This window comes from Gopherus evgoodei, chromosome 2 (assembly GCF_007399415.2).
Source record: "Gopherus evgoodei ecotype Sinaloan lineage chromosome 2, rGopEvg1_v1.p, whole genome shotgun sequence".
Lineage (NCBI taxonomy): Eukaryota > Metazoa > Chordata > Testudines > Testudinidae > Gopherus > Gopherus evgoodei.
The window spans coordinates 57383205-57395571 of NC_044323.1; the positions used below are offsets into that span (position 1 = coordinate 57383205).

The following is a 12367-nucleotide window of genomic DNA, read 5'->3' on the forward strand; positions in this document are numbered from 1 at the left end:
ATGGGTTACCTGTATGTAACTCCTACTGAAGTCAAAGGGAACTGTATGTGCCCGTAGCTTGGAGGCAGGATTTAGCTCCTTATCATTTTTTGTTTCATCTCTTCTCCCTCTATTCAATGTCCATCTTCTCCTTTTGACTTCCCCCACTTCATTGATCCTGTTAACCCATCTCTTACTTTTCTCCCCATATTTTTTTTTAAAAATCACACATTATGAACAAAGCAAAGTCACCATTTTAAAAACTTATGCATTTAAGATGACATTTGACAGCAAACACTGTGACTACTCTGGTTTTTGTTGTTGTTGTATCCCCTTTTCACACCTTTTGTCTATCTAGTCTATTTAAGTTGTAAGCTCTTTTGGGCAGGGGCTCCCTCTTCTATGTGTTTGTACAGCACCTGATACAATGGAGGCCCTGATAACAGTTGAGGCGGCTAGGTGCTACTGTAATATGAAAATAAAAGTAATTGACCATTCACTCTTTGGTAAACATCTTGAGACAGGACAGCTTGTATCAGACTGTTCTTTCTTGCTTCACATTATATCTATCTGTGCAAGCAGTTTCTGCGCTGTAGCCATGTCAGCTTCTTTAATTCCATCGTTCTCTGGGAGTCCCACAGGACTCTGTTCTGAGTCCTTTGCTTTCTTTTATGTCAAACTGTTTTCCTGAGTGTTTTTAATATGATATAAATCATCTTAGATAGAGATTCACGCATTATCAGTATGAAAAGAACAAAACCCAGTGAATCATAAATTCAAATACTCACTTGTCAGTTTGGATTTTACAGTATATCAATATTACAGCATTCAGAAATGTTCTGTTTTCTTTGAAACAGCAGCAGTAATATCCAGCTGAAATAAGTGTGCCTCTAGCTTCCCAGAAGCCAGAAAGAAATGCAATCATACCAAACTAAATTAGGTTAAATTTGAAAAATATTGTTCTATACTGTGGAGGGGATGCGGTGTATAGGACTGGAGACAGTTCCTTTAATGGGGAGGCAGGGCAGTTAGAAATGTTTGCTAAAGGTGAGTGTCAACTTACTTTGCCTTTCTGCTTCTGAAAACTATTCCTCAGTCCTCAGACAGCAGGCCCTCCCAGTGTATGATTATGTATTATAAAATGAAATCTCCCCTTCCTCTTCATGACATTTCATGTTGGATTTATAGAGAGAACGGGTAGCCTTGTGTTTAAGACTGGCACTTAGGAGCCCTCCGCTACATACTTCCTGTGTGACTTCTGACTTAACTATTCCATGCCACAGTAAAATAGTGATATTAAACCTTCCAATTTCCACATCCTTTATCTGGTTTAGGGCTCAAATGTTGGTGTGCATTCTTGGCACTACTTTAATAGAAATAATAATGGTTTCATTCAAACAGTGAGTAGCTTGGTGGTGTATCATGGTTTCAGACAAAAACTGTGTAAACCATGGCAGATATGTTTGTTTCACATTGTTCTGGAGTTCAGTTAAACTCCAAATTTAAGGCAAAACTTGAGTGTGAATGCGCACGAACCTACTAACCTCTCCAAAAATATATTGAACCCTTTGCATATCAAAACCGCTGAATTTAGCACAGCTCTGTAAATAGCTATATAAAAATTTAGCTGTTGTTTTAGTAGAGAGAGATTTGTAGAAGATCATAATTTAGAGACACTCCCTCATAAGGGACAGTATTATGAACACAAGTATTTGGAGATGCAAATGCCACCTGGCTGTGTGCAAGCAGTTCACCAAATATGTTCTCTAGTTTGTTTTGTTAAAGTTTTATTATTTTCTCATTCATTGGTTTGTTATTAATGAACTTCAAGATTCTTACAGTTGTCACACTGAAATTGGAGAAATATATATTTTTATGCTTTTAGCATGGGATTTTCAGAAACCATCAGCCTTGGTCTAACTCTTCTCCTATTGAATACAGTGGTAAAACTTCTGTTGACTTCGTAAGGAGCAGAGTTAGGCCAAACCTGAGCACTTCTGAAAATCAATGTAAATGGAAGCACTGAAAATTCTATATTAAATTTAACAACGCAGGAGGGAACAGGGATAGTGTGAGAGGAAAAAAGGCACACAATAGTAATGAAGTCAAAAGCAAGATAACACTAAAGATTATTACACGTGAGGAAGAACTACTAAAACAAAAACCAACAATTGGAACCATTATTGACTCTCTTATAAAGATAATAATTGTTGTACATAGTCCTCTTGCTGAAGTGCTCAGGCACAGTACAATGTGATTAAAATACATAATTAAAAAACTACCTCTTAAGTCAAAGGGATAAAGTGAATAAGGAGTTCTTAAAATAAAAACCATGTCATCTCAATATCCTCATCCTTCTTCCTGGGCTGTATGTTAGCTGCTCACACTGCTCACTGAGGTTCATTAACATCTGAAGAATCTTTTTTTTTCAATTTTTTAAAAAAAGTTTCTAAACTTTTGATAGAAAAGATAAGCCAATGGTAAAACACTTTGTTTTGTGTCTGTTGCTATCTATTAGACTGTTCCAAAGAGTTCAATTTGCCTGTCCATTTCCAGTTCCCTAAAACAACTATTTTTTGCTAGTGCCAGTGCTCTAAACTAGTAGTTCTCAACCAGGGGTATGTGTACCCCTGGGAATTTGCAGAGATCTTCCAGATATTTGCCTAGTTTTACAACAAGCAACATAAAAAGCACTAGCAAAGTCAGTACAAACTACAATTTCATACCGACAATTACTTGTTTATACTGCTTTATATACTATACACTGAAATGCATGTACAATATTTATATTCCAGTTGGTTTATTTTATAATTATATGGTATAAATGAGAAAGTAAGCAAATTTTCAGTAATTGTGTGCTGTGACACTTGTATTTTTGTCTGATTTTCATAAGTGAGTAATTTTTAAGTGAGGTGTAACTTGGGCGTACCCGAGACAAACCAGACTCCTGAAAGGATATAGTTGTCAGAAAGGTTGAGAGCCACTGCTCTAGACAGGTTTCAGAGTCGTAGCCATGTTAGTCTGTATCAGCAAAAAGAAGGAGGAGTACTTGTGGCACCTTAGAGACTAACAAATTTATTTGGGCATAAGCTTTTGTGGGCTAAACCTCACTTCATCAAATGCATGCAGTGGAAAATACAGTAGGAAGATATATGTACAGAGAGAACATGAAAAAATGGGTGTTGACATACCAACTATAACGAGACTAATAAATTAAGGTGGGCTATTATCAGCAGGAGAAAAAAAACATTTGTAGTGATAATCAGGATGGCCCATTTCCAACAGTTGACAAGAGGGTGTGAGTAACAGTAGGGGAAAAATTAGCATGGGGAAATAGTTTTTACTTTGTGCAATGACACATCCACTGCCAGTGTTTATTCAAGCCTAATTTAATGGTGTCCCATTTGCAAATTTAATTCCAATTCTGCAGTTTCTTATTGGAGTCTTTTTCTGAAGTTTTTTTTGTTGGAGAATTGTGACTTTTAGGTCTGTAATTGAGTGACCAGGGAGGTTGAAGTGTTCTCTGAATGGTTTTTGAATGTTATAATTCTTGACGTCTGATTTGTATCCATTTATTCTTTTGCGTAGAGACTGTCCGGTTTGGCCAATGTACATGGCAGAGGGGCATTGCTGGCACATGATGGCATATATCACATTGGTAGGTGTGCAGGTGAATGAGTCTCTGATAGCGTGGCTGATGTGATTAGGTCCTATGATAGTGTCCCTTGAATAGATATGTGGACAGAGTTGGCAATGGGCTTTGTTGCAAGGATAGGTTCCTGGGTTAGTGTTTTTGTTGTGTGGAGTGTAGTTGCTGGTGAGTATTTGCTTCAGATTGGGGAGCTGTCTGTAAGTGAGGACTGGCCTGTCTCCCAAGATCTGTGAGAGTGAGGGATCGAAGGACATATCTATTCAAGGGATACCATCATAGGACCTAATCACATCACCCATACCATCAGAGGTTTTTCCCACTGCTGATAATAGCCCACCTTAATTGATCATTGAAGTTTGCTGTAACCTGAATTGCAATCTTTCTGCTGATATACAATCTACCAGTTCGTTTGATCCATCTTCAATGGATTTTCATTGTATCAGAGTATTTTATGAGCAGGTTCCACTGTATATGACATTGATACCTCTTCATAATTATGGCGTAAACTTCTATAATTTGGAATAAGTCAGTTTTTATGTTGAAGAGGTGTGTTCTTGCTGCCCTGGAGGGATAGTTGTTGTTGAAGGTGGTAAGAGGGTAGGGTTTGTTTCTTCTTAAAGCCATAGGATTTTTTAATACTGTATTTCCAACTATAGCACATTGCAAAACCCATTATGTTATTGGACAATAGAGACTCTACCAGTACTAACAAAGGAGTTGGGTCTAAAAAATTCATGAACAGCTTTAGGAGGAAGTGCATTTTCTGTGATACTTGAGGCCAAAAGGCCAGAGCATTTAAGGTCAAGATAAAAGAGAACTTTTGCAGCAAGTGATAAACAGAAGCTACGCTGTTTTTAAAAAAAAACAAAAACAAAAAACCCCAAAAACAAAACAAGGCTGGCAAAGATCATATAGAATCATATAGAATCATATAGACTTTAAGATCAGAAGGGACCATTATGATCATCTAGTCTGACCTCCTGCACAATGCAGGCCACAGAATCTCACCCACCCACTCCTGTAACAAACCCCTAACCTATGTCTGAGCTACTGAAGTCCTCAAATCATGGTTTAAAGACTTCAAGATGTAGAGAATCCTCCAGCATGTGACCCATGCCCCACACTGCAGAGGAAGGCGAAAAACCCACAGGGCCTCTGCCAATCTGCTCTGGAGGAGAATTCCTTCCCAACCCGAAATATGACGACCAGTTAACCCCTGAGCATGTGAGCAAGTCTCACCAGACACACACCCAGGAAAGAATTCTCTGTAGTAACTCAGATCCATCCCATCACAGGCCATTTGGCATATTTACTGCTAACAGTCAAAGATCAATTAATTGCCAAAATTAGGCTATCCCATCATACCATCCCCTCCATAAACTTATCAAGCTTTGTCTTGAAGCCAGATAAGTCTTTTGCCTCCACTGCTCCCCTTGGAAGGCTGTCTCCAACTTCCCTTTCTTCAGGGAATTAGGAAGTAATGAGAGTAGAACTCCTTGCCTCACAGACACTGAGGTACCAGTTTTATGGCTACTATGTCTGATTACTTAACGTATTATTAGGAATGCCAGCCTGTTTATAATTTCAGGGAATACAGCATACCATATTTTATTTGTAAAATCTATGCATAATGGTTTCCCCATACACTTTTCAAAGGGAGGTATTTTAGAGAAAGGTGTGAAATCCTTCTGGAAGGGGATCTGGAGATTTCCTCCTTAAGAAAATAATGCAAAAATATATGCCATTGGGCGCATTTTGAAAGCGTGCACACATACAAGTTCATCTGCTGGGAGTGGGAGGGAATGAAATGTCTGTTATCTAAATTCAGTGCATCTCTTTTAGCAACCCTATTCTCTCAGAAATTTTGCAATATAGGCACAACATAAAGAATGGAGTGAATGAGTGGTCTGGGGAATTGGGGTGAAAGAAGATGATAGTGCTTAAAGGAATGTTAACTTGAAATTCACACTTTTTTGTCTAAAAATGTTGTATCTAGTTATAGTCACAAGAAGCATCTCCGCTTTATGGAGAAAGGAAATTTGTCACCTCTGAGGCTGGTCAGGGCTGCATTAACCTTTTGCAGCACTTGTCCCGCTCTCTTTCCTCTATGAAGGGACTGGTTGGTGAATCCACTGGGCCTGCATTGCGCTACCCTTCACCACTATCACCATCCTGGGGCATGTGGAGTGCAGATCATCTGTACAGGATCCTAGCATTCTGAATTACTTGTTGCACATGGAACCCTAATGGTTCTGCTGTGGTCAGGACCTTTGCACCTCTACTTGGTGGTGCAGAAGAGTTGGGAAGATGGAATTATCCTTCAAGGAGAATTAAAGTGCCCCACCTAGAATTTTGACCTAATGCCAGCACAATTCTGGTTCTCTTCAGTTCAAACACAACACTAAAATACATCTCGGGCTGCACTTTATATTCCCTCCAATATTTCTCTGAACATCCCATCTCACAAAGAGAAATGAAGTATCAGTATATCTGCTTTTAAAATGTAAGTGTATTTGAATGAGAGTGATTGGATTGCATCTGTACTTCTGTATGTGATGGGATAGTATTTTTCATGGAACTGAATGGGAGCTCTGAAAACATGAATCTTGTTAATATCAAACCTGAACAACAACTCTTCAAACCAAATGTTATACTATATTAGAAATAAAAGCTCTGTATTTGAAAGAAAGAAATGGAAATATACTGTCTCTTTAGGCAGGATGCCTGTTGTCATTTTGTAAAATATATTACCAGTGGAGAAGAATTTATAAAAGACTTCTATTCAGGTATTTTATAAGGATCCCAGCAAAATACTTACTGGTAGTTATACAAGAGTTATTTTCAGCAAATCTATCCCCCAATAAATATTCAGTGCTGATTCTCTTTATCGGTATCTTGGCATTCAAAGGTTTTCCATTTCATATCAAGGACCTGAAAAGAAGCAGTTTAATAATGAACATCGTGGAAATGGCATCCAGAATGCAGTAGCTTTAATTGTTAACTTTTATTGATGGAGCACTGAATGTTAACTTAATACTTAAACAACTGGGAGTCACAAAGTACATGTAAATTGCCACTAATGGTAAAACTCCCTCAAATACAAAAAGTAGCTTAACCTTATTTTGGTGGGAAAAGTCAAACATCTTTTGGTTTTGCCTCTAATATTAGGTGCAGTTGAAAGGCCTGTCAGATCCATCATTCTGAATTGATGGGCATTTTTCTCTCAGCTGACGATAACCAGAATGGTGTCTGGATCTCTGGTAAACTTTTTCCCTCTTTGGATGGCATTTTTCTTTTAGTAGTTCAGTGGACATTCCTTGTAAACAAGGTGGAGTTGTGTTACTTACTGAATTAAAAACATGACTTTTGGCAGCCTTCTCCCAAGAGTTAAGTAGGGTCAGGGCAGCACATAATATAAAACTTAACATATTAGTCCTAGATATGGTGGCTGAAATAGTTCTTTTGTAACATATGGAGCAAATTAAAAGCCCCCAAATGTTTTATTTCGTTTCAAAACATAATTTAAAATCCCTCCTTGAAAACACTACAGAAGCACTATTTCAGCCACCATATCTAGGACTCTGTTGATAATGCCTACAGTAAATGAGTCATTTAAAATGTTACTATTTTATACCATTATGGTGGCTATTTCAAGGAACCTCCCCCAAGAGAGAGAAACATTATCTAAACTACTAAGATATGCATGCACTTAAAATGAGTCATTATGTAACCATAATTAAGGCTATGATTCTGCCATGGAAGTCACGGGCATGTGACTTCTAGGACCTCCATGACTTCTTCTGGGGAAGGGCTAGAGCAGCTGCCAGAACAGCTGACCGGCGGCTTCTGGAGTAGCACTGCAGGAGCAGCGGTGGGCTGGAGCAGCCACAAACCTGTCAGCGCTCTTTTTGTGTTCCTCCTTCCCTGGAGTATTTTAATAAAAGTCAGGGACAGGTTGTGGGCATCTGTGAATTTTTGTTTATTTGCCTGTGACCTGTTCCTGCCTTTTTCTACTAAAAATACCTGTGTCTGACTCTTAACCATAATTGCTGTAAGCCTCATTCATTCTTGCTCTGTCCCCTCCTTGTTTGTCTGAAATTTAGGGCCTTATGTTGTAGACTTCTATGCATGTTACTTTAGCTATCTAAGCAGTTGTATTGAAGTCGATAGGAGTATTTGCTGTAGGAGTTCATATGAGTGTTTGCAGGATTTTGTGCTTAAGTTAGTTTTCTGAGGCAGGAATTGTATTTTCTTTCTTTGCTACAGAGCCTCTAGCATACCTATGAGCTCTATGAATTGAATAATAGTTGTTCTAATCCAAGACACCACCTTTTTGTTTTGTGTGAAACCTTCGATCTTGGCTAGTACAGTGATTTCCCCATAGTGGTATTTACTAGCCATGTAAATGGAGGGAAAAATGCACTGTTCAGGCTAATCTTAGAGTCTATTCAGGTTTAGTAACAGCCTCCATTGAGTTGAGGACACTTGACTGTTGATGTGAGTCATCGTAAAGAATTTTGATTCAAATACAATTTTGTAAAGTTTTGGCTTTTCATAACATTCTGCTGCATCCTCCTCACCACCACCTTATCTGAATTTTAGATATCTGAATGCTAGGTATATCCAAGTATCAGATCTATGGGAATGATATGTCTTTAATGGTGACACTTATATAGGTTCTTCATCTAAACAAGTGACTCCTGCCCTCTCCCCGTAGCTAACGTTGATAATCCAAAATTACCAAATTTTGTCATTCTAATTTATTAGCTGAAATTCATCTCAGCTCTCCTTGAAACCACTTGGTGTCTAAAAAAACATTTTGACAAAAACTGCTAAGATACAGCATTAAAATATCTTCAACTATCCAGACGCATCTTACAACACTTATTGAATAAGGTAGTCACAGTTACAAAGCACTGAAATTGGAGATAGAAGGCTGTGCATTATGCTATTTGTATCATGCTGGAATGAAAATATACCTCTGAAAGTGTAATATAGCTGCAACTTTCAATATTTATTAGGTAAAGTATTACAAAAGCATTGCTTCTTTTTGCTTTTGCTCTGACTGTAATATTCTAGAACGGTAAGAAAAAATTCAGTCTAACAGCAGAACTTTCTTGACCTACTCTCAGACCAGCCCACCCTACTAGCAGCATTTCCCTGACAGTATCATAGATCTTGTTAGTTAGTTAGTTAGTGGGTGATCCATTCAATGATACTACAAAATTCAACAAGGAAATTTGTCTATTTCTAACCTAGGTAACATTAGAAATTAAGACTGTATATTTTTTGGAAAGAGTTCCCAGTGTGAAACTGTTTCAGAAACCAAAAGCCTAAATTAGGAAATAGATTGTGAATTAGCCTTTCTTTAACTGAAAGATAGTAATCCACCTACTTTACCTTCAGGCCTTTCAGTTTCCACAGTTAATCCTCTGACCTCATGGTAAGAGAAATCATCCCTTTGACTTTCTTTTCTAAGCTACTTTTGAAACTAGAGATGGGCCTAAGCAGCAAATTTAGATCTGGATTTGAACTTTCCTAAAGTTTGAGGATATTTAGTTATAAGGTTTTGGGGGCCATAGCTACTTGAACCTACAAAGCATGTTTACAGAAGAAATTTTGTTTATAAGAATGGGTTAAAGTATGCATGGGTAGTATATTGTTAATGCACAGGTCTATGTTTTTCATCTCTAGATTGCATCTTCAGATTCACCTCATCTTGGCCAGAACATTCCAATCTGGTCTCTGCTGCCAAGATCTGGTCTCGACCTGTTAACAATTTATCGTTTCATCAGCAACAATGAGCTCCGCAACACAGCCAGGTCAGTTTTTTCATATGTCACAGAATATTAACATGTGTTGTAATTTTGCAGAATTCTTCAATGTGTCTGTGTTCAAAGCTGAAATAGAGGCAAGTGACCCATATGCCAGTTCATCTAATAAGATTTGACTGTCATATAAAATGAAATACAGGAGTATGCATAAAGAAATTATATTGTGTGAATATCTTATCTCAATTGGATTACAAACTGAATGATTCTGTAATTCTTGGGTAATTTTTTCCGTATGACTTCTTTAGGAGCCAAATAATCCTAGTAAAACACAAATAGACATATTTAACATATTTGTATTCTTTCTTAATATTTGTATACTTGTGCATTAAATTATTGTGCACCTTTACATTATGACAGTGTTTGAACAATCTGAGTTTGAGCTGCATTGCTCTGTCCCTTCCTTCTTATCCCTGGTGGAAGGATACTTGCCCACGCAATCATCCTCTGCAATGTTTGTCTCTTTGTAGACACATGCTTAGTTAATATAAGTCTTAGCACCTGCTTTATCTGATGTCAGTAGAATGAGCTAGTTCTGGTTCAGCTGGCAGGAGATGAACTGTGAGCAGTACAGCCAATACCCGTCATTCTAGAGAAAGAAAAGTTACATATGGAACACGCCTACTCTTCACTGCTTTGAGGAGTGAGAATCCCCAAGTCAGATCTGCACAATGCTGGGACACTAGCCCACTCTCCAGTTCACCCCCACTTTAAAAATATCTATTTATTGTCCTTTTGGTAACATAACTCTGTACAGGTGATTTTATTTCTGTCTGCTTTGGCCTTTGTGAAAATAATTAGCATTAAAACATCAAGAAAGAAATTGAAATAATAAGCAAGGCCCTTAATTGAATTTTTTTTGTGGGATATCATGCACCTCAAGTTAGGAGGGTTTTTCAGTTTGTATAATATAAATTGCAGATATATTGTGTTGGAAATGAGGAATAACCATATTCACCTTAGTGTCTCAAAAAGTGGCCAGAATTTCAAACTTGGCCTCCATTTTTACAAATACAATTTTGCAATAATTGTCAGGAAAAAGCTTGAATGACCTGCGGTAAAAACCGGTGAATATAATTTATTGTGGATACAAAATATGTCTCCGATAATGGAGGCCTGATTTAAAAATCAAGTCCATATTGTTCTGGGTCTGAGTAGAACAAATGTTATAGAAGAGGACTAGATGATCTGAACATTAAGGCTGTTGTTGACTTCCCAATCTGCTTTCCTGAAGGAGTTGTGCTCTGTTTTTGGCTCTGTCATCTCATGGTTTTGTATGTGTCCCTTGGCAACAAATATGAAATAATGTATTACTGTGCTTTTCTCATATGCTGTAGATGTCGCAGCCCTCCATTTTGCATTGTGTTTTTCTACTGTAGATTGCTGATCTTGAGTTGAATTCATTCCCAGTGTAACTCTCTACTGCAGTTGGAGATGATTTGGCTTTTAATGCAAGGTGTCAAATTGACCCTCATTACCAGGAGGAAGAGGATTGTGGGTGCCCATTCAAGTTTCCAGTGTCATTCCAAATGCCATAAAGGAGACACATTCAGTGTGATGAGCAGGGTAGTAATGATACAAGTTCTGTATGTAGGGTCCATTCCTGCAAGGTGTCCAGCACTCTCAACTCCTAGTGGGTCTTTAACTGACTTCCATTAACGTTAAGAATTGTGTGTTTATGATCATGCCTCATGCTGAGTATTTACCCCAATAGACTATAACTGGAACTCTGATTTCTTAAAAGAAATAGTTGTTGTTGGGTGGTGGTTGGTGTTTGTGCCCACCCCTAAGATAAAGAAACCTTTCCATTCTGTGTAGAGATTTTTTTTTTTAAATAAAAAAATTGCATGTGAAATCACAGTATGGTAATCTAGTCTCTCTAATCATTTGTAATTAGTCTGTGTTGAAGGTCATTCAGTAAAATTGTTTTGTGGCAAAAACAGCTATCTGTAAAATGGAATCACTGTTGAATTTAAAACAGCACTAATCTTACTACAATACACCCTTGCTATAATGAACCTGTCAGGATCCAGGCCTTTTGTTCATTAGAGCGAAAGGACAATCAAAATGATAGGTGCTGGAGCTGGGGCTCCAGGCTGTCAGCCCTGCATGGCTGAGCCTGGGGCTTTGGCTTCAGCCCTGGGAGGTGGGGGAGAAGGGGCTAGGGCTAACTCCTTAGTTTCTGCCCTTGAGCCCAGCATATGAGGCTAGATAAAAATTGTGTATGTGGAACTTTTTTTTTTTTTTTTTTTACATAGTACAATATTGTACTGTAGTAGGCATCCAGGGACCAGGTTCATTATAGCTGAAGGTTGGTAATAATGAAGGGTGTTATAGCAAGGGTGTACTGTACAAGCACTGTAGAGTACCCAAAAGACACGGTCTGGTTTTCAAAAGTTGTGGATGACTTATTGAAACTACCAGTCATGCTCCACTGCCCACAGTTACGGCATTCAACTGGAAAGTGGAAAAAATGGAAAAGTTTCATATCTAACAATTATTATAACCACAAGTTGCATAGCTTCCTTCCTTTTCCTGATGGGCTACACAATAAAAAGATGAGGGGGAGGGGGGAACAAAAAATGCTGCAGAATCTTGGGAGTAACAGGCTGGATTGTATCTGGTTTGAATGAACAATTAGTGCATCTCTCAGTTGACTTCTTCAAGAAATACAGTATGAACCACTCCGTGTACTTGCTCTGTGTATAAATGGATTATCTCTTCAGTGTTTTCAGTTCTTATTCCAAATGAAGGCTAGAAAATGTTTAATTCTTTCTTACCTTCTTATATATGGAACATCTGAAAATTGTGGTGTTTCATTTTAATCTTCATCTTTTACATTGTAAATCTGCAGGGTATGATATCACATTGTTTTTAGCTTATGTATAATACTGTAAAATTACAT

The 12367-nt window shown here is 37.9% G+C and overlaps 1 protein-coding gene across 1 annotated transcript in view; it reads left to right on the forward strand.

The window, feature by feature from the left end:
* HDAC9 (histone deacetylase 9) overlaps positions 1-12367 on the forward strand; it is a 684467-nt gene that overhangs the window by 48096 nt on the left and 624004 nt on the right. The window contains 1 exon segment of the mRNA XM_030550719.1: positions 9326-9453. Coding sequence (XP_030406579.1) covers positions 9432-9453 — 22 coding nt within the window. The 5' untranslated portion in view covers positions 9326-9431.